Raw genomic sequence first — 22,315 nt, 5'->3', positions numbered from 1 at the left:
AGAGGAGCTCCCCAACTATGAAGCGAGGAGGTCTGACCGGCACCGGCGCGGTGGATGCGTCACTTCTCGTCTCAACGTGTCCGTGCACCACCGTCACTTGCGCCTCATGCGAGCAGTTCCTTCTTGTCCTCGCCTCCGAGAGTATAAAAGCAGCTGCCCCCGGACGCCAAGGGAGAGGCTTGGAATTCTTCCGTCAAGCAACGTGCTTCTCCCGTCTCACCACTTCGGTCGGCCTGACCAGCCGCTCTTTTGCGATGCTATAATAAACAAGTTGTTCTGTTAGCAATCGACTCATCCTTTGCCAGGACCTTCGGATGTTTCCAGCTGTGCCCCAGGTCGCCAGGCCACCGCTACCGTTGGGGCTTGCGACCCAGATGCAACACCATCAATTACCGCATGGTGGGAATCGCTAGTTGCCTTTTCCTGCCCTTCTCATGAATTTGTGGTTTCCGGTCGGCTTACGTTTTCTGCCCTTTCATCTCCTTTCTTCCCAAACTTTCTCTCTAACACAGGCGCCTGGTGCAGCGTAGTTAACCTTCAGTATGGCGTATTGGGTTATAGCACCGATGAACAGCTGGCGTGTGCAATTAATTGCTCTCTCGAATTTGTAGCATCCCCATGTCGAGCTCCGTGGTGGGTGGCTGCCGCAGCTGCCGAACCAAGTAAATATGGGATGCGTAGACCACCATTCCCATCATTATCTGATCATATCATTGCAAAGCGCGTGAGCGCTGAGGGTTCCCTCGACTTTTTTGTTAAGGAAAAGGAATTTTTTCCACGATGCCACGTTATCCACCGCGATAAACCTGAAAACTCAGAGTTCTGTCACCACTCCTCGTAGCTAAATCCCCGTCGGACACCACTGGACCAGGCTATGAAGCTAGCAAGATGGCAAGCAGCGACCTTGTTGCGTTCTGAAGTCCTGACGTGGCCGTGAAAGTCCACCTTCCAACAGCAGAGTGATATACAACGGCGGACATAAATTCTGCGCAAAAAATATGCCATTTTTCTAACCGTTAATAAATGTATCTTCGTTTACAGCGCCGGCCCACAAAATTCGGGCATAGTCTCATGAGCGAACTCCATTAATTTTGGTTGTTTAATTGTGACTGTTGTTCGGCGCGCAAGTCATGTCCGCCAGTGCACACAATCTTCGTGCTAAAATGAAAGTAGGCGAGCTAACATAGACGTTCTTTTAGAACTTTTGGCCCTCAAAAGCGGCAGGCTGTTTACTCGTAATTACTGAGCTGACATGTTGTTTACTTAAAACGAATGCCAATGAACCACTCAAAATAAATGCACAATAAGGTTATGTTTTTTACTAAAGACTGATTGATGTGTACATTGATAGTTCAATTTCAGTCAACTGACATGTACAGTCACTTCATGCTTATATCGTGGTTTCTTCTGGGCATTCTTCAGAACGGCAGGTTCGGAAATCATTAGTTTTGAGCTGAACGTACGAAGAATCTGTTTCATACTATTGCGGTACCGGCCTGCCTTCCTGCAAAACTCTGCTCTTATTTCTTTGCAGAGGTGCCCGTGGGCCCGCGGTATGGCTATGGGTGGGTCGAGCGCCATCAACTTTATGTTCTATGTTCGAGGAAACCGGCGTGACTACGACATATGGAGGAACGACTTCGGAGCGCACGGCTGGTCTTATGAGGAAGTGTTGCCGCACTTCAAGAACATTGAGACGGCGAGACTGCCGGACCAGGAACGTGAGTGTCGTACTACATTGAAGCTGTACTGGCATTTGGGTAACCGTAATTTCTGCAACGGCACTTTCAGCAAATACGTCATTGCGACATTTTACTAAATAATCGCCTAGGTGGCTCAACGTCTATTGCCCCCTGTTTCTAAGAACTCAGTCATTGGTTTTATTCACGCATCAGCACCGGAATTACAACGGGGTCGCAACGCACAAGCACTCCATTGCGTGATTGAGGCGCTAGTTAAGCGTAAGCGATTCCCGTTACTCAAAATTTATGACACCTTTGCTACTGCGTCCATTACAGTTTCCACAACCGTGCCTGCCCCGTCAGCCATCGGTTATATTTCACGAGAGCTATTTGCAGTAACGCCGCAGTTTTTTACAGGTAGTCAACTTTTTGAGATAAGTGTGTATCTTAATTGATTACTCTTAAACTGATTACTATTGACGCTTAGGCATGGACATGGCTCGAGAGACATCATGATTACAGGTTCTCGCGCAAGTCTTATTGAGATTTACGAAGTATTGCGGAATGCTTCTTCGCACATTATTTAAGGTGAAAGTTCAATATGATCAATATAAGTTTTCAAGACAGATGCTGCACATTTGAAAGAAATGCTCATCCTACAACATGGAAGTGCCAGTGCACTAAACTAAACGAAGGCGGCACCCGGATCCGGCATTCACGCAGACGCTGCTGCTTATCCGTGCGAGGTCTTTCGGCACATATACACCTCGACATTACTTGTTTCTACGCGTGACATATATATATATATATATATATATATATATATATATATATATATATATATATATATATATATATATATATATATATATATATATATATATATATATATATATATAAACGGGAAGAGAGTGGTTAACCGAGGGTCCCAATTTTTATTAGTCATATCATGAGAAGCCAAGAAGCACTGACACAAGGACAGCATAGGGCAAATTACTTGTGTTTAATAAATGAAATAAAGAAAGGATAAACTAATGGAAATTAAAGTGGATGAAAAAACAACTTGCCGCAGGTGGGAACCGAACCCACAACTAATAAAAATCGGGACCCTCGGTTAACCCCCTCTCTTCTCGTTTATTGTATAACGAGGGTCTCGAATCCGGCAACATTGATGCCTTCAGGTAGCATGTGTGGGCTTATTGACCAGTTGCCTTCACCCAAAAAAAGATCACGTTCTCGTGACGCCTGCGGCAACAAGGACGTTCCACGTCCGCCGCCAAGGTTTGTGAGTGATGGCGCTGGCTAACACTCCCAGGGCTCTACTAGGACACATAAATACCCAAGAAAGTGGATGGGGAAACAGCGCCGCGGTAGCTCAATTGGTAGAGCATCGCACGCGAAATGCGCAGGTTGTGGGTTCGGTTCCCACCTGCGGCAAGTTTATCGTTTCTTTATGTCATTTAATAAACACAAGTAATTTCCCCTATGTTGTCCTTGGTGTCAGTGTTTGTTGGCTTCTCATGATATGACTATATATATATACTTATTCTCGGTTCTACCTTTCTTTTATTATATTTCTTGCCTCCATATTATATCCTCGCCAACACCTCTACCTGAGTAAACACACCCGGAGTCAGGAGGACAGACATCACCATTCAATAAGCAATGTGTGTACTGCTTACCAGATAACACTGTAGCAGCAAAGGTGGTTCAGAGACATCAGTCTTAGTTGACCTCATTCAGTTTGGAAGCGCTGAACAAAGTCAGAATGCGTCCACTATGTACATATGAGCTATGGGAGAGAAGTCCCAAGTTGCCGAAGACATACACCTACGGCGAAGCCTTCACATATGCGAAGAAAGCACTGTGTATCAGACATCCAGGAGTGGCTGCACGCTGTGCCGTGTTCCAGAAACTTTGGCGGTTGTCCTGGAGCGATTTACTCTCGCTGGAACCGGTTTTAAGACAACAGTTTTTGATGCCTCCTTCCATCTCCCGTTGTCGGGGATCGGGTGTCTCGACTCTAAGCGACTTGTAAGCATGTACGTAGTGTTTTCATAGCGAGTGCAAACTGCACACACAGAGACCGCCCAATAAGCGCCGGTAGCGTTAGCATAGACAGCTTCAAAACCCAAGCAGCATAGGAACAGAGGCATGAACAAACGAGGAAAGTAAAAAAATAAACATAAAATTGTACGCCACTTTTTAATCGTCACTATCGTCTTTCTCTGCATCGTCAGGATTCCGTAGTCGCAATTCTAACGGCGTTGTGCGAACATCGTAATCTACGTCGCGGTCTTCCAGTCGCCGTCATATAAGCGCTTACACCATACGTCGTTGCGCAGCAAAGCAAATTTATATCGAAACACTATCGCTAGACTGAAGTAATGATCCCCAGATAATTTTGACTCAATTTTCTGGTAACTCCGAGTAATGGTAGCTTACACCGTAGAGCGCGAACGTATTTGCGCTTCACTTTTGTGCGCGCGTCTACTCATGCCAGTGGGCGCACGCATTGAATTCATTATGGTCGTGCGCATTGTTTCTGGCCAAGCTCCATGAAAATGCAATGCGCAGCCATTACTGCCATACGCCACCAGTATAGTTCGGGCCTCCCAGTATGAGCTTTCACAGCAGGGTAGCTAAGAGTAGCAATGCCACAAGAGCGAACAAGGGACTCAACCTGCACTGAGTTCAGGAATCCCTTGGATGACCTTATACTAGTACAAACGTGGCACAATTAAGCAAAGAAACGTAACAGTAATTAGATATATAATACCAATGCAAATTGGAGGACGCTCAAGCTTCGCCTTTAAGAGTGGAACGGGATAGCATTCAAAGATCCCTGGCTGCTTCACACGCTTCCCGGCAACTGGAGCGTATGGAACCGTAATGTTTACCGGGAAACGCTGGCCGCGAACGCTACGCACGACGGCGGGTTTTCTGGTAGAAACGCGGCCTCTTGCGTGGGCGACGTTGCGACGAAGGCGAGCGCCAGCAGCAGGTATAGCAAGGAACCGGGCACACCGCTCTGTGGCCCCAAAACACCCGCACGCGCGCGGAAGCGCATGCCACAGCTGTCACTTGCAGAAACGCTGAAAAAGGGGTTTCTTTGAGCTTTCGCGTAACATAACCGTGTTTTCTCTTATAGTAAAATTACAATCTGAGAGCTTCCATATCTGTAGCTCGCCTGTAAGTCATAGTTTACGGTTCTTTCACGTACTTTAGCTTGATAAATTCAATTAGTTTAGTAAATTCCTTGAGTCACATGGAGGGCCTGGATATGGGCGGTTCGTAAATATTTTCGCCGGAACGATGTCCGAAGCCGACATCAAATTTTTGGCGACACGGGTCCCTAAGGTTATCGCAGTAAAAAGGCATTACTCTAATAACACAAATGAGCAGAAATCTGAGAGCACTCCTTACTCCAGGCTAACGCAGACATGCTGTTTCATTAAAACATCAACTACTGTCTAGAATGTTCGGTTTAGAGAGATACCATAAGTCGTTCGTCTTGCTGGAATATATAGGAGTCTCCTCATATTTAAAAGAAATCGCCTTTTGTTATGAACAGAGTTCTATCGTGGCACTACTGGCGAAATACCCGTGACGTATGCGAACACGCAAACACGTCTGAGCAAAGCATTCCTGGAAGCTTGCGAGGAAAATGGCTACCCTGTCATCGACTACAACGGAAGATCTCAGGCAGGTGAGTTCATTTTACGTGGACTGGGCCCGGTTGCAGAAAATAAGAATTTAATGTCTCTCCACAATTAAACATTGTCGAATGCCATTACCTGCATTTCTGAAAAAAAAGGTATTGAAGTATTAGGGTTGGACCACACGTTCGGCGTTGGCTTCAGCGGGCGTCTAAATGTGAAGAAAAGCGACGATTTGCTGCAGTCTGAATGCCGAATTCCGCTGGTCACATCTGCGAAAACCAATGCGTGAAGGAGGGCCTGCAAGGACGCAACGTAATAGGTGAAGAAAATAGAGGAAAGTACAGAGCCAGAAGCAAAATAGCGACTGACTATTTGGCACCTTGGCGGCATTTACAACTGCAACTGTCGCGCAATAAACTCGAGACATGCGCAGCGCATACCATGAATGCATGCTAACTACTGGGCAGGATAAGCCATTGTGCCATCGTGGCGTTGTGGATCGTGAGATGTCAGAAATTTGCGAGGTTCTAGCCCTCGTTCGCGGGCCAGTATGAAGGCGTTTATAGAAATTGACATACTTCTCCCTTCTAGGTGCGAACGCAGAAACCTGTGATTTATAGACTATGACGTCACTGAGGTGGTCCTTCTCGTGAGAGATGACTGCACGGAAAGCTGGAAGATCCTTATTGTTTGAAATAGTTCAATTTGCTAAGTTTTTGTCTAGTAATAATGGTCGCTTTTTTTCGCCATTACACGTCTGCTGACGTGGTACGTGTGCTCGGGCTTTCTGTCGGGAAAGTATTAGATGTGACAATCAATGCCGAAGATATCATCAAACTGCGGTTTGCTGGTAACGTTCACTCACTTAGCAGCAGTGTAGATGACTTACAACTGATGATTAACGGCCTTTCCGGTTCACCCGCCGTGGTTGCTCAGTGGCTATGGTGTTGGGCTGCTGAGCACGAGGTCGCGGGATCGAATCCCGGCCACGGCGGCCACATTTTGATGGGGGCGAAATGCGAAAACACCCGTGTGCTTAGATTTAGGTGCACGTTAAAGAACCCCAGGTGGTCAAAATTTCCGGAGTCCTCCACTACGGCGTGCCTCATAATCAGAAAGTGGTTTTGGCACGTAAAACCCCAAATATTAAATTAATTTCCGGTTAAAGTTTAATATTAGATTGGAGAAACAGGCCCTAGACTAAGGTAGTATTTATACTTTGGTGAAATAGAAATTCGTTATTTCAGGGCAGCCTCGTCAAGCTCAGTAAAATCGATAAGTTGGCTGGTTGGTACGCTTTCATACTGAATAGGACGGCGGTAGTGCCGAAAGAAGCGGTACTCTAGGAGCTGCTCAAGCGTTAATGTATCTGGGCCTGTTTATCAAATGGAAACGCGCCTCCTGAGAAGGAAACTTGAAACGAATAAGAATGATATCGGAGCGCACACGCTAGACGTTCCCAAACCATGAACACCATTTTGATGAAAGACAAAAGTAATCGGAGAGAGTGGCAATAACTAGGGTGATAATAAATTGTTAATGACTTCTGTGGTGCCTTCATGTGTGTCCTTATAGGTTGCTCTCGACTGCAAGCCAATACGCTCGAAGGTGAGCGCTACAGTGCCAGCAGGTCCTTCATCACGCCAATCCTCCTCAGAAAAAATCTGCACATTTCGCTGCGGAGCCGGGCCACGAAGGTAAACGAAAAAAGTAAAGCCAGTTCCATGCAGTGAAAGCTGTCAGAAAACCGAAGCTAGTGGTTGTTTCCTCAAGTTTGAACTCGTGTTTAGCGCGATTTTCTATTCTCATTGTCGCGTGACAACGAGTTTTCTGTCTCGATGATGTCGTTTTTCTAGATTCGAGCTTCGGTTTCGGATGGCGCGCACTGTTCAGTTGCATAAGGTTGTGATCAAACCACAGTCTGCCCCGCACGTTGCACCTGTGGCTGCACTCACGGTCGAGGAGTTCTCTTTTGAGCCGTCCGTCGGCAGCCTCGGTGGGGCGAATCTCTCTGCGTCGATCTCTCCTCGCCGTCCTACTATCGAAATTGCGGGTTAGCTTGTGTCCACCGGCACTTGCCCGGCACTTCCCGTTATCGATCCTCGGCGGTAGCGGTTGCCCTCCGCTGGCGCTTTGCTTGCGCTTATTTATTTCGAAGCTCGGGAATTTCGTGACGTCGGCGCTGCCGCTATCGTACGAGCACCTGCGCCATGTCGCGCAAAGAGCAGTCCATGAGGCATAAAGGCGCGCACCGGCGAAACGCCTGCTCCTACAACCCTCTCCTCCCTCTCCCACGGCGAGCCCTCCGATTGGTCCGCTCCCACACCAGCAGCGCACGGGATGGATGTATGGATGGATGTTATGAGCCTCCCCTTTAGAACGACGCGGGAAGTTGGGCCGCCAACCTATTGCGCTTAAACTGCCTAATGTCCTCCCTAGTATAAAATAGAAAAATAGAATGAGAATGTCCCACGATGAATTCTCATAACCAAATTTTCTGACCGCCTATTGAGAATTTTGGTTTTGTACGTCTACGCTTTTGTCGTGTCCATAATTTTTTCCCACCAATCTTCCAATCGCCTCTTACTATTGATTGCTCATTACTATTGACTGCGCATTGACTTCCCGTTGTTATCGGTTTAGCCATCTAGACTCCATATGTGGGCATTCATGTCACCTAATAGGATAATTTCGGCATCATTCCTGAAACCCTTGATATCACCACATAGGCATTCCACTAACTCTCGATTGTTCTCTGAGCAATTATTCATAACCCACAAACACGTTACGGTCAACCAATATTTATTTCCCTTCATTGTACCTGACAACCAAACATGCTCTTCATATTTTCAATTTGCTCTTTTCCATTTGGCTTCCTAATGGATGAGCATTCCAACTCCCTTGGCCTTGCTTTCCAAGTTAGTTCTGCTGCACCCTTCCCAAACATAATTCTCCATCCCTGGCGGCTCTTCCGAGTATCTAAGTTGCGTTTCTGTGACCACATCTCCTCAATCTCTGCCCACATTTTCTTTCCTCTGCCGCCCTGCATGTTTATGTAGCCTATTGCGTGGCGAGCTATCCTTCTTGTTTACCTCCTTTTTCTGTTATTGACGGCAATGCTTTTCTGATGTTCCCGTATGGGAACTTCTTCATTACTACCTACTCTGGTCTCTTGAGCGCCCGTGGGCTCCCAGAACAGCAACAGCGCGACCAGCAAGTTGCCAGCCCACTTCTCGTCCAAATCTTTAATGGAAGTGGATCCCGTCTCATTCAAAACAACCGCACCTTCTCCCTTCCCTGTTTACTTCACCAACTTCGAAGCCTTTCTCTCGTCTCATTTTCCATATCGCCTCATTAGAAGCCACTACGGCTCTCTGTACGCGACTGTCTCGTACACGCACTTCCGGCACCATGCACACCACCATCTGTACCTGAGGGGACAGCTCGCGCATGTCGCCTACCCCGTTCGTCAAGCGCTGGGCTAGGCATGTATTTTTCCTGTTTAGGACATCGTTTAGCCCACCTGCTACTAAGAGAAGGTTGCGCACGTGGACATTTTTTGCGAACTTTGCTTTTGCTCGCTCCATGACAGAACCCAGTGTCCACCCTGGAAATGTTCCTATCGCCAGTCTTTTATCGCATCTCACCTTCTCTACCATTGCTTCTGAGCACCTAGCCAGGTTCAAGTCATCGGCGATAAAATCACCATTTCCCTCTCTCCAACTCTCCCTGCTTCCCTTTGTCCTTTTTCTCGTGATTCGGACTTGAAATGGCGTATTGGACCCTGCGCTCCTGTTTTTTTTCTTTTTTCTTTTTTTGTCGTGGCCTCAGTGTAGGTGCCCTTCTTTTCAGCTACCTTCTACCCGCCTAGCACGCATTCCACGTATTTTGCTGACAGTGCCTCTCCTGACGCGTTGGGAGTCTGCGTTCGATTATCACGACCATTCTAGTTCACGATGGCGGGCCTGTTCAGCCTTTCTTCGGCTTTTTAAAGTCTTTTTTCCACTATCCTTCGTGCATCACGCTCAATATTTAGCTCATTTTTGAACTCTTCGACATGTTTCACACGCTCATCCTGGAAAGCCTCAATCTTCTTCAGCTTAGCATCGACACCCCAGTGTCTCCCGATTGACTCGATTCCCCCTCCATTCTTATCCGTCCCCTCACCTGCCTTGAGGAACCCCCGCACACAGCATGCTTTCCCGGCTTTTGCTAATGTTAATACCGAAGCTTTCAAAGCACGTGCCTTCAAGCAAAACCCGATGCGCACAGAATCTAAATCCTTAAAATTCCGCAAAGTAATTTTCACCAATGTTCTAAAAGCAAGCAATGCCGCACGGACTTAAGCTATGACACGTGCTCGCATGTCTCCGACCACGCGGCCACGCTCGCACTTTCCTACCTAAGCAATAATCCTGATATTAAAGCACACACAGCAGAAACACTAATAGCTATTACTCTTGCCGCTTAAAAGCTACTATTTAGAGGCTATAAAGACCTAACGCTCCACGCGGTTGCACGTGTTGAAGCATGTGGCGCGAAAGGACTGAGAATCCTGCAAAACCAAGTATACATACAACACATACACGAAAAAAGTGAAAAAAGAAAACTTTCTAATTATTTGCTGGTTAAAAAATCAGCAAATGCAAAACAGAAGCAAGCTCAAAGCATGCACAAAAGACTTATGATTTCCTCGCCGCCACAGAGCCCGGGAAAATCACGTCCATCCGCCACAACTCTCCGCTACAACCAGTCGGGATGGATGGATGGTGTTTGTTATGAGCATCCACTTTGAAACGGGGCGGTGGGCTGCGTCACCTAGCTCTTGCTATTATATTGACTAATCTCCCACCTAGGCTACAAAAATTTAAAAAAAAAAGAATATGAACTCCGTCAACCAAATTTTCTGACACCCTATCACGAACTTTGCTTTTGTACGTCTCCGTTTTTTGTCGTTTCCCTACTTTCCTTCCACCAATCCTCCAATCGCCTCTTACTAATGCCTATTGCGGACATGTTTGCTTTACAACTGCTCCCGCTGAACCCAAGGGCTTCAAGGATGCCAGTGGTGCCTAAATCGACCACTGGGTAGACGTCTTCACATTCTAATAAAACATGTTCCATCGTTTCTCTAGCTTTACCGCAGCTAGCACATGCTTCTGCTTCCTTCTTACATCTCGCTTTATAGGTGCGTGTTCTAAGGCGTCCCGATCTCGCTTCGAAAAGTAATGAGCTTCCCTTAAATTATCGTAAATTGTTTCACTCCTGATTTTTGTTTTTTCCTCTTAAGTAGTTACTAATGGCAGGTCTTCCTTTTCATAGCCGCCACCCATGAAATTATTTCAGCCTCTCTGACTTTCCGCTTGACGCTGTTTGTTCCTGTGTTGGCAACCCTGCAGGCCGCTTCCTTGCTGATAAGCTTCCTAGCTATTTTCCTGCACGGTGAATCAATGTTTTTCCTTTATAGATACCTCAACACTCTCCCAGCCCATTTACCTTCTTCCATATTCCGCACTCGTTCTTCATAATCAATTTTACTGTAAGCTTCCCTCACTTCAAAAGCAGTCCAGCCCATATTACCCTACACATCTTCATCTGTATTCTTCCCATGAGCGCCCAATGCGAGGCGTCCCACTGACGTTTGGTTTGCATCGAGTCCTGATTGTACCCCTGATTTAAAGAAAACTTTAAATCAGGGCGACAATCCCGCTCCTACCCTCGGCGCACCCTCTCGCGGTGAGCTCCTGAACCTGCCCCCGTGTGCGACACCGGACTCCAGCCGGCGAAGATCCGACTTAGAACAGCTACGCTATTACAAGAACAATGTTCTCACAAGTTTTAAGATAAATAATTAACTACGTAGGTTCCTCAGTAAGCAAGATAATGCCATTGTGCATCTGGTAAGGTCGCCGAGTGAACTGTTCCTGCGACAAACATGGCGCCTTGCACACAACCTGGGAAAGGTTGTCACTCGAATCTTATTACCTGAGCGTGAACCTGTGTTCAACAGCACTTACTTGCATTGCTTGCGTAGCATCAGAGCAAAGGCACAACTTAGATTCTTCGTGGATTTGCTTGGGGGCTTTATGCCCTGTCTACACAAATGTGCACATGTAAATGGTGCATCAAAAGCAATGATGAAAAAGTATACCACACGTCGCGTACATCTTGAGACACATTTATGGGCGTTCGCTGCAAATTCTAATGTGCAAAGAATTTTATAAAAGTAGCTGGAATGTCGATATAAATGTTTGCTCTTGATGTCAGTATGTCGTCATGAGCCGGGTTCCCTTCTTTCATTGTGTCTAATAAAATTTAACATCTTCCATGTGCTTCTGATGGTTGTGTACATGCTTTCGAAGCATGGTGGGCATGCAGTCGTTGATGTTATCTTGTGCTGCATTCCTGCACAGAATGAAAAAACAACAAAACAATTTAAAATCAGTCATCTTCTTTGTTGCAGCACACTTTTAACCATTCTGAAGAGTCAATGAATCTATAGAAAGCAAACATAGAATGCACATATTTAGTTGGCGCTTCGACGGTATGTGCCAAAACGTTGTACCTGTACGTCACATGGTCAAGCAATGGACGCACTATGCACACTAAATGCGCTGCTGATGCAGTGCCAGACATATGTGGTCTGACCTTCATACCTTTATCCCTAAGAAACAACATGGCTTTTAATAAATATATCTAAATTCCTCGACTACAATGATGTAGCCGAATTTGTATTGTGGTTCTGCGTTATTGTTTTACATATTGGTGATCGGGCATTCTTTGCGTTTGTTTTATCTGCGTGGAAAAACCCCAATGTTTTTTTTTATTTAATTAAACCATACCATCCTTTACGGCTTGTTAAATACAAAGAGGACGCGATAGATGTTCCGCCATTTTATTATTTTTCACACTTCTTTTCTCCCTGTAAGCCCTTCGTTGTGTGCTGTGCAGCGATTCTGTTCCTCTTGTCGTGAACACTTCACATTCTCCGCGGATTTTGTCTGCACTCACCCTGGTAGAGTCTGGAATGACGTTTCCTATGCCACTAGCTTCAATTTTTTCTCTTGCCCTCCGATATATTTTAAAGGACAGCTTCTTGTTTCCCCACCTCGTTGGCCATGTAAGGGCCAGCGAATGCCAATTTCGCGTCTTAGAGACCACTGCGTACTAGAGTAAAGCTCCCAGGCACAATGGCAAACACTTTGATAAACTTCCATATTCTCATTGAGGTCTGCTACTGGTATCGTTGCTCCTCAGTTTCCAGAATTAAGACTTTGTCTACTAATCGGAGAAGATGGTCAGCAGGTAGCCACGGGCATTTCCATAAGCAGCAAAATGAAGAGTGCAAGCAAGTCCGATTGTGATGTTTCATAGCTGGCTGCTTCGAGGGCACAATTCAACCCCCTTAGAGCTTCGGGTACAATCCTCTAAACAGCTTAACATCGTGGATCAAACACTCTGCTAAGGAGTTTCCTTGACTATGGTATGGTGTGACAGATGTCATTTTGATTACTCTATCTTGCCTGTGTTGAATTTCTCGCTTCGAAATCCGGGTCCACTTTCAGAGACTAAGTTTTGTTTGCCTAATGTATGTCGACGGAGGAGGGATATAACAGTACCGCAATCGTGCTTTCCGGGCTTTCCAATCCCCACTCTACTCCATTCATTAAATGCAATCAGAAAAGCATTTGTGTTTCTTACATCCACTTCCTTCATTTTGGCTTGTGAGGAAGGTTCTTTATTTTTTGAGACGGCATGCTGAGACGAAGCCTCGGAGAATCCAATTGAGGACAACTCAGAGAAATCTGTCGAATAAGCTTGTTTAAGCTGCAATAAAGGATGTCCTGTATTTCTAATTATCCGCCATTTAATTATTCTTCCACTTCTTGTTGCCGTCTGCTGCGCTTACATTTCTTTTTGAGGCCCCTAAACCATTACGCCAACTGTTCCTCTGCAAAAAAAAAATGAATGTGTCCTTTTCTTGCAGGTGGTTTTTGAAGACGAACGCGCCACCGGAGTACGCGTTCTGAAAGGTGGTTTGATGTACACTGTACAAGCTTCGCTCGAGGTCCTTATCGCGGCCGGCGCTGTCGCATCTCCGCAGCTGCTTTTGCATTCCGGTGTTGGTCCTCGGTCCGATCTGGAGGAACTGAAGGTTTGTCTAAACAGGCTAAAACTTCTTGTAAGCGACCTGTCCACCAGGTTTACAAACAGCGCTTTGATCATAGAAGTCACCAGTAAGCAGTGAGATGGGCTGACGCTAACTTCTCAAGTCCTTTAGTGTCTGATAAGGCGTTAAAATTAACGTTGAAAGGGCGAAGGTTGTTTATAAAGAAGGAACTATGCAGCAGTAGGGTACCGTAAATTTCACAAAAATTTGTCAACGAACCACAAACAAACCAATTTATCAGATCTATCACGCGATGTATCACATTTATTGTATATACCGACATTTCTAGCGTATTTCTCTGACTTACACCTGGCTACGCTTTTAAATCCAGCTAATGATGTGCTTCCGAAACTAAATAGGTACAGTTTAGCAAACTGTCTCAAAACTATTAATGTTGATATAAACGTTACTATTCATTCTTATAGCATTGAAGTTGTGCCCATCTTTAGGAGCCATGGAGTTCTATTCCATGAAAACATGTATTGCAATTAGCATTTGGAGAAGGTCAGTTCTAAATTCTCATGGACTGCGGACTGCTGGGAGTTTTATCGAGGCTGCAGCTTCTTCTCCCGTCAAACATAAAACCTCAAGAACAGAAAGCATATCTCTACCGTCTTTTCTACTTTATCCTATTGCCACTTCATACGGGCCAAGACTACCACTGCACACTTAACCAAAAATCAGATTGCAGGCAAGCGCAGTGAGAATAATTGTAAATGCCCACGTAATTCCCGCAGTAAGCCTCTTTGTGATTATCTCAGATTTCTACGTGTCTTTTTATTATATACATCCCTTTTTATGAGCCGCTTCAATATAAGAATTAAATCTAACGACCTATTTATCCCTCAACATGCCAATTTCAGTTAACGAACAAATATACGTAATACACGTACGATTCAAAGGAAACTGGAAAACTGCTTTCTAAAGGACCGCCTATAGTCAACAAATCATAAAATGCATGCTAGCAAGTATACTGAACCACCTGCAATTCGTTAAAAAAAAATTTGCCACGTGGTTGTCCAGTTTTCCGTTTTTCTTTTATTTTTTCTTCGAGCGATTTAATTTTTATCCTGTAATACTGCATGTGCTCAAAGTATGTTCTGCAGGAACTTCATTTTCGTGTACACTGTGACCGGACACTCACTTGCTGCATCCTGCTGCCTGTGTATTAAATGGGGTCCAGGCCGCCGTCAAGCCTTCTGCGACTTTTTTGCCTACTCTTGCCGCCCACCCCCCCTCCCCCCCCCGTCCCGTTTCGTTGTACTTTTTAGTGCAGCACGTTGAAATAAATTGATCTTCGATTTTGACATCTCCCCACAATGCTGAATATGCTCGATTATTCTAGCACTTGCAACCATCGGTCCAAAAAGAGGAAAATTTCACGTAACAGTAGGTTAAGATAGCTTCTGCCGTGGAATGCGTCGTTCGCTTATTCCGACACATGTTGAGGTTGTTTTGTCAGATGTTTCCTCTTTATTTTATTTTTTAAATAGTGAAGAACTGACCGTAGTAGCTACAACTTTACTTAAATTTTAAAACGTGAGATATTTGATTCAGATGAGACCAGTTGCTGCAAAAGAAGAGCGACCGCGAGCTTAACATGTAATTGAACAGAAAGCACATGACAGTAACTTCGGTGCAAATCCCCCACAGATTCCTGTTATCGCTGACCTGCCGGTGGGCAACAACCTTCAGGACCATATGCACGTCGAAGGAATCTCTGGCACGCTGCGTCATCAAGACGGAATTAACCTTTTCCGGTTGTCCACAGTGACGGACTACATGTTCAAGCGCTCAGGTGCAGAAGAATTTCATTTGTTATTAATTAGGTATGTTACTTCGTTTTCTACGTTTATCGCGAACCAAGAAAAGTGGACAAAATTTTCCTGAACAAGGCCCTCGCCTTTCTGTTTACAGCAGACGTTGCACTGCCCGTGTAAAAACAAATTATCAGAAATATTATTACACTGCCAAAACATTTAATTACATCCACTCAGTACTAGTCGAATAGTAATAGGTCTTGCCCTACTGCACTAGTGGCGTCATTACCATGACCACAAAGCCAGCTACTTTTTTGGACACACACACACGCACACGCACACACACATAATGTGCAGGAAAGAGACGACGAACCTTTTTGAACACGTATTTACTTAACGTTTTCAACATTTTTGTTTAACGTTATTTGTGCGGGTTCAACACATTACACCTTTCTCGAGACAGGACTGGGGTAGTCACCAAAGAAAGCTGGCGTGTTAAGGCTGCATAACTATCTTCACGCTTGTCGCTGTGGTTACGTGCGCTAGAACAAACATAGCCCTAGGGCAACACGGTATGACGTACTGCGTACAACGTTGGCTGTGGCGAGCCATCAAAGCTAAGGACAAAATGGCGCCAACGAAAAAGAAAACCGCAAGCAAAACGCAAAAACCGCGTGTTTCGAAGGGCAACGGCAGCGAGACCAATCTTCGTGAAGACAAGCGAGTGCAAACCAGGTTTCCCGTGGAAAGGACGTGCAAAGGGCGAAGAGGACGCGGGGATTTCGTGCGGCGTCGGCAGAGTTCAAAGAGTGGCGGTACATTCATACTATGAAGGGGCGTTACTCAGGCGGATGAGGCACAAACGTAGTGCCCATAAATAAAATAAGGATAGCGCCATCTTTCTCCTCCTCCTGCGCCGGCGTTGGCTCCCCCTGCGCGGAGCCTAACTAGCAGACGCTCTCCTAATCAAACGCTGTAGCTACGTGTCGCTCGCGCTTTTACGGCCGTATATTGATAAGAATTTTCTGATCAAAATACGGCCTTCAAATCAAATGTTCTTTCAGAATTTTCGGGCTTGCTGCTGTTTTCCTGCGAGAGGAAATGTGGGTAACAGAGGCGAGTCGTAAAAGCGGCTACCTGCTTTACGCTCGTCGCTCTTTCTCTATCTCTCTTCCGTTCCACTTTTTCTCTTTAACTTGACAGCGTTAGGTGCCCCGTGTCGCAAATTTCTCAAAGTAAAATGTGGCAGAAAATTCGTAAAGTACGACTTACATACAATCTACAAACATTATAGCGTCAGATTTTAATATGAATATGCAATAAAGTATAATTCTGTCATGCGGAAACTAAAACACAAACATCTTTTCATGTTATATACCAGCTGTTTGAAGTCCGTCCCAAAGAAGGAGTGGTATGGCACGCTCGGTTCCTTCAAATACCTTCAAAGGCAAAACCATAAATCTCGCCTTCGTGCAGAGCGTTCGCCGCCAGCGTTTCCATGGTCACGTTAAGAGAAAGCTTCCTCCGCTACCGCAGAGAGCGGTTATCCTACGCACCAGCACACAAAATAATGAGTAAGCCTATATCTACCACTTGGCGACTACTTCAGACGCGAACTTTCTAAGTCCCCGTGTTTTCTTTCCAACCCCTGGACCCCATCAAGGACACAAACCTTTATCGCTCTTCATGAAAACATTACGTTTACATAAGCTGCAGTGGCCGGGAAGCGCCAGAAACAGTCACGGAGCTTTGAATGGTACCGCGTTCGAATCTTCAGGCCCAGCTTATGAGCCCTTCCTATTTTTATCTGTCAAGCTATTTTCTGTGTGCAGAGTAGCCGACGCGAACTACCTCTCGGTAAGCTCCCCGCCTTTCTATGTATAGGTAGCTAACCGGATGGTCGTGTAGTTGACCTCATACCTTTCCTCGACTTGCTTTCTCTCTTTCTCTCTTAATTTTCGTGGCACATCTTGTACCTGCTGCAGAAAATAATTATACAAAGGGAACAGGAAGATTGCCAAGAACACTGGCTTCTTTTAAGACTTATCGTTCATATTCATGTTCTTTCAGACACTTTTGCCAATAACTTTGTTTGAGCTTACCAAGCAATACTTGCTACTGTCATATGACCGGGCTAGTCTATATTGTTATGAAGTTCAAATTTGTGGTATTTTGCATTGTCGCATTTCATTTTGTTCATTTACAAAATCCACTATTTCTTGAAGTACGTCTCTCTCACACACATACAAACGGATATAATCTGCATATGACATCCCCGCTCGTCTATTCTTGTTTGCTGTGCGCGCAAAACTAGTGGAAAACCGGCATTATCAACCTTCTTAATCTTTGCAGGCTAACAACGCCGTGTGTCGCGTGAGTGATTATTAGCGGGAAGAAACTCGAACACGCGCCGAGTCATTTATGTGGCACCAATGTCACTCAGAACTTCTGTCTCCGCATCTCCTCACTTGGACATCAAACACTGTTCCTTAAGGCTAACCAATTATTGTGCCGAGCAGCTTTAGCTTCCTATTAATTACTTTGTATTCTTAAGAGTAATACAAGTTTCGCAATATGTATTCCAGTGAAAAACACCATTTAGCGATGTTCTTTTCCAATGACTATTTTGAGAAGTTCAAGGAGTTATCGTCAATAGACGAATATGGCCTCTATTCTTCTACGAATGATTTCCACGTAAACGGTTCTGCGCTCGAACAAGAACGCTTACTCGTATACATTACTCCAAGTCTTTCTGCAGGTCCATTTTCCATTCCTGGATCCGTTGAGGCTCTTGCGTTTGTCAGCACGCCATTTGTGAATAAATCGCTGGAATTCCCGGATGTAGAAATCGTCCTGCAGTCCCTCCCATCCTCAGCGCTTCCCTTGGAATGCTACCTGTCAAACATGGCTCTCCGGAAAGACGTGAGGGGACTGAATTTGCTGTTTTACTATGTGCAGTATGTACTTACGGTTTCACGTGACACGGTCAACGTTGTTTTGCGGATAGTTACGTGGTGTTACCATGTCTAGGAATGTTGCAATTACAAATACGATAAAATACAATGATATGACAAAAAGAAGCAACCAGCGAATATCGAATGGAACTAAAGAAGAATATAAATGTTTGTGGCGACCTTCCTCTAACAAAAAAAACCTATACAAAAACGCCTACGTAGCAATAGGGCTAAAAAAGCACGGAACTGCACAGCTCTTGCGTTGTTTCGCACTTTTATTGCCTGCAGTCCCGTTAGTTCTTTTCCAAAACACTGATATGCAGCTGCTACAAAATAGCAGGCGCCCTTCTGTGCGCGTAGTTTCTCTTCCAAAATGTAATTTCAAGTCTCGCATTTCACCAAGTGACTGGAGGTTGAATCAGGTGCGAAGGCGCATGAAGAAGGCTTAGTAGTACTGCCACGAATTTCACGATAGTGTGCGCCCACTCCGCACGTCTTCTAAGGATGATTAACGTGACGAGGTTGTGTTCGCTGCCTACTGCTTACGTATTTATTAGTATAGAAGATGCACACGAAAAGTGATTTTTCATATCGCTCATCTCGCCATTCCCGGCACTGACCATACAGGAGTCATAAGTTATTAAAGGTATCGTATTTAGTGTGGTAAAAAAAAAACTTCAATAAGGTGTACCATGCACAGTCTTGATGACGGTGTTGAACTTTTTTCGTGGAGGAATGAACATCGTTAATCACTTCAAATATTCTTATTTATATAACATATGTTTATTCCTACTCAGGTGTATGACCAATACTTTCTGCCTAAACGCGGAAGACACGGATTTGCGCTCGCTCCACTGGTGAACAGGCCGAAATCGCGAGGTTACGTGAAACTGAGAACAACGAACCCTCTGGACCAACCTATCATTGACCCCAAGTACTTGACGCATCCCGACGATGTGGCGACGGCAGTTGAAGGTACATAGCTGAAGTAATAAATAAACTATAGCGTGCATTCTTAATCGTATTCATAACACTGTCATGCGCATGTGAACGCTTAACCAAAGCTTTCCAAATGCGGCAATATTTAAGCACGTACCTGTTGAATATATGAGCTGGCGCAAGGGCCATATTTCCAACGTTTCGTCTGAATGAAGTTTCTTGTAAGTCGTAGTAGAGTTTTTGGTGTAGACAAGAGTTTATCTGAAAAAGTCCAAGCGCCACTCCTGGTCAAGGAAAATGAGAACTTGTTTCTGGTGATGAGTACTTTCCTACCAAAAAAAAATATTTTCCTAGAGTAAAAATGCTTAGCCGAGTAAATACCTAGTACCTAGTACCTGGCTTCCCAATTTCTCCCAAAATGCACTCGTTCCAGCGTATAAGAAAAGTCGGAGGTCTGCGTGGCACACGTAGCACAGGCGCAGCGTGGGCTGGAGGAGCGATGGCATAGGAGCTCCATTTTCGGCAATACACACTAGTAAGGTTTTGTGGCGGGGTCTCTTCACGTTGTTTTCACGAGAACGAACTGGACTGTCCGCCCTGCGTGTACGGCAGATTGCGGCATGTGCTGCTGTCTGCACAGCGTTCTGTTGAGCCCAATGTTGCCTGGTTGCAGCCGCGCACGTAGCTCCGTGATTGGCTTCTTCGTAGCAGTTCGTACCTTGCGAGGAGGCACCATGGCATGTACCGAAGAGCAAGCACGGGTATCGGGACTACGCGGCGCACATGTGACACCCCGCGACACGTGGTGCGATACGATGATCTTGTTGTTATTGATGATGATTAATATTTATTGGCATCCCCTTCGAAACTGTGGGGAGACCGCGACCTAGCCTGCTTCAGTTAACCAGGTCCAGCGACCTACAGCATGCAGCTGCAACATGTCGGCACACCTGCGGGATTATCACGCAACTGTGAGACAGTCTGCCCGTGTCGACGCTACGCGGCTGGCATTTCACATCGCGTGAGAAGTGGCACGATACAGTCCTAATGAAGATGATTATCATGATTATGACGAAAATAATTTATTGGCACCCCCTTTCAAACGGGGCGCTGACATAGTCACCTCGCCATCTTGATTGAAAGAGGTGTACATGATTTCTTTTATTTTCATGCTGGCATTTTTGTATAAATCTCCTTAATCGTCCTTTTCTCTCTCTAACCTTCTCCATCTGATGTGTACCGATACTGACGCAACTGCTACATTGCATGTCACCTGGTGTAATAATGTACCACTGCAATGCAAGGTCGGCATGTGTCGACGCTATGTGACTCGCATGTCGGATCGCGGGTCTCATGGCGCGCTTGGGCTCATCGGTAGGGCATGTTTCCGCTGCAATCTAGCAATCGCTAGCGTGGCTCAGTGGTACAGTAGCTGATTCGCCCGCAGTGGGCCCGGGTTCAGTATCGGTGGGAACTGGGCATTTCTTTTCTAATTCCCGCCGATAGCTCCAATGGACACCTGTCGCGAACGTGGCAGACACCATCGCCAACCGACACGGCTGTTGGAATGAGCCCACATCTTACGCTGTAAAAATATTCGCGACTGCGCTTCCGCCCTTGCGGGATCATGCTATCCAACCGCTCCATTGCCAACAACTGCTGCGTGACGCCGTGACACATTTTCAGGCGCGCCTAATGTTTATACGAAACGTTACCAGAACCTATTATCGACATAGCAAAAAAGTAATAAATAATAAATTGATATAGAATGCTACGCAGCTTTTACGGTGGTTGATTAGCTATGAGATTGTTGTTGGATACTTATACGATAGAGCCTAAACAACGGTGATATAGACAGAAGGATCACTCTTTAAGGTCGATGTGCGTGTAGTTCCGGAGGTCTCTTCTGTTTCGCTGTCGCGTAATTCGAACGCTAAAGATGGTAAGAACAATGAACGAACGCTATGCTTCAGCGTCTGTTACAAAACGGCTACACGCTACACGTGTCGAAAAAAGAAAAGTCTGTGGCAATTTAGCTGTAATGGGAGAGAACTGCGTTAGGCATTACGTCGCATTTCTTTGAGCTCCCGGATCCCTGTTTTCAGGAGCTCACTCGATGCACGTCTTGCCTCTTCGAGCAGCGAAAGAGCTTTCTTTCTGTGATTTCTTTAAGAGGAAGCCTAAGCGATTTGTCATAATTTATGGCCCGTCACGATATGAATAGGCAGCCTAAAGCAAAATTTTGGTCCGAGAGCATGAGCTTCTGTTATTGCTATAGCAATTATATGTGCACCCCGGGTGCATTTTCGTCGTCTCCTTGACGTTCCATGTAAAGTACAATGACAATAAAATTGTCGCTACGCGCCGTATGCTGTACGCGCGAGTGAAAGCGTGTGAGGGTGAGGCAGCGATGGCGGCTCAATCTCCCGCACGCGAGAAAGGAAAACAGGGAGGCAGCGCGCCGTCTTCTGTCGCCCGCAAAGCTTTGGGGGGAGGGTAGGGAAGGGGATCGAGTTCTACTTCGGCCGGCCTATACGTGCGCCCAGCCTCTATATTTGAAAGCCGTCTGCGATGCGGACAGAGTCCGCCGCGAGCTGTGTTTTCATGGCTTTGTTCGCATTGATGCGAGACGCAGCACGAATGTCAGTTCCAGCGTTTCGACAGCAAGTTTCCGCAGGTCATCGAGCGAGATATGTTGATGCTTGTGCTCGCGTGACACCATGCTTCCTAATGTAGTTAGGATGCCTATGTTTACTAGTTGTACGGTCGACAAAACTACTTCGCTTACATCGTATAGATGTGCTGTAATTCCCTATTGAAATCAATGGTTGGCCTTTCGGGCAGTACGGCGACTTTCTTCAATTATCCTAGTACTTACAATAACAATTTCAGCTGTCGCAGCACTCTCTCACGGTAGAAGTATTGGCAAACTCTGGCTTTCCTTGTGGTAGTAAGAAACTGCGGTGGCCGCCACTGCAGTTCATTTAAGCCGAAAGTCTTACGTGGCCCATATCTCCAATGGCCTTAAAACGATCAGAAGCTGCAATGCATAATATAGCCCCTGAGCAAGTAAGAGAAATGCAATGGCCCATCCGTGGTTATGCTGCGGCTACACGCACTCATCAAAATGAAGCGTGCGTGCATACAT

General features: G+C 45.7%; 1 protein-coding gene across 4 annotated transcripts in view; it reads left to right on the top strand.

Moving 5' to 3' along the window:
• LOC135909747 (4-pyridoxate dehydrogenase-like) overlaps positions 1–22,315 on the top strand; it is a 67,965-nt gene that overhangs the window by 38,433 nt on the left and 7,217 nt on the right. Inside the window, exons 3-9 of one of the 4 annotated variants that reach the window (XM_065441810.2) lie at positions 1,535–1,721; positions 5,257–5,391; positions 6,920–7,041; positions 13,332–13,499; positions 15,168–15,312; positions 18,033–18,196; positions 19,026–19,203. In XM_065441810.2, coding sequence (XP_065297882.1) covers positions 1,535–1,721; positions 5,257–5,391; positions 6,920–7,041; positions 13,332–13,499; positions 15,168–15,312; positions 18,033–18,196; positions 19,026–19,203 — 1,099 coding nt within the window. The remainder of the gene's footprint in view (positions 1–1,534; positions 1,722–5,256; positions 5,392–6,919; positions 7,042–13,331; positions 13,500–15,167; positions 15,313–18,032; positions 18,197–19,025; positions 19,204–22,315) is intronic. The other 3 variants (XM_070523321.1, XM_070523323.1, XM_070523322.1) reach the window with 3 other exon arrangements.

The sequence above is a fragment of the Dermacentor albipictus genome, chromosome 8 (genome assembly GCF_038994185.2).
Source record: "Dermacentor albipictus isolate Rhodes 1998 colony chromosome 8, USDA_Dalb.pri_finalv2, whole genome shotgun sequence".
Taxonomy (NCBI): Eukaryota; Metazoa; Arthropoda; class Arachnida; order Ixodida; family Ixodidae; genus Dermacentor; species Dermacentor albipictus.
This window is presented reverse-complemented; position numbering and strand designations above follow the sequence as displayed.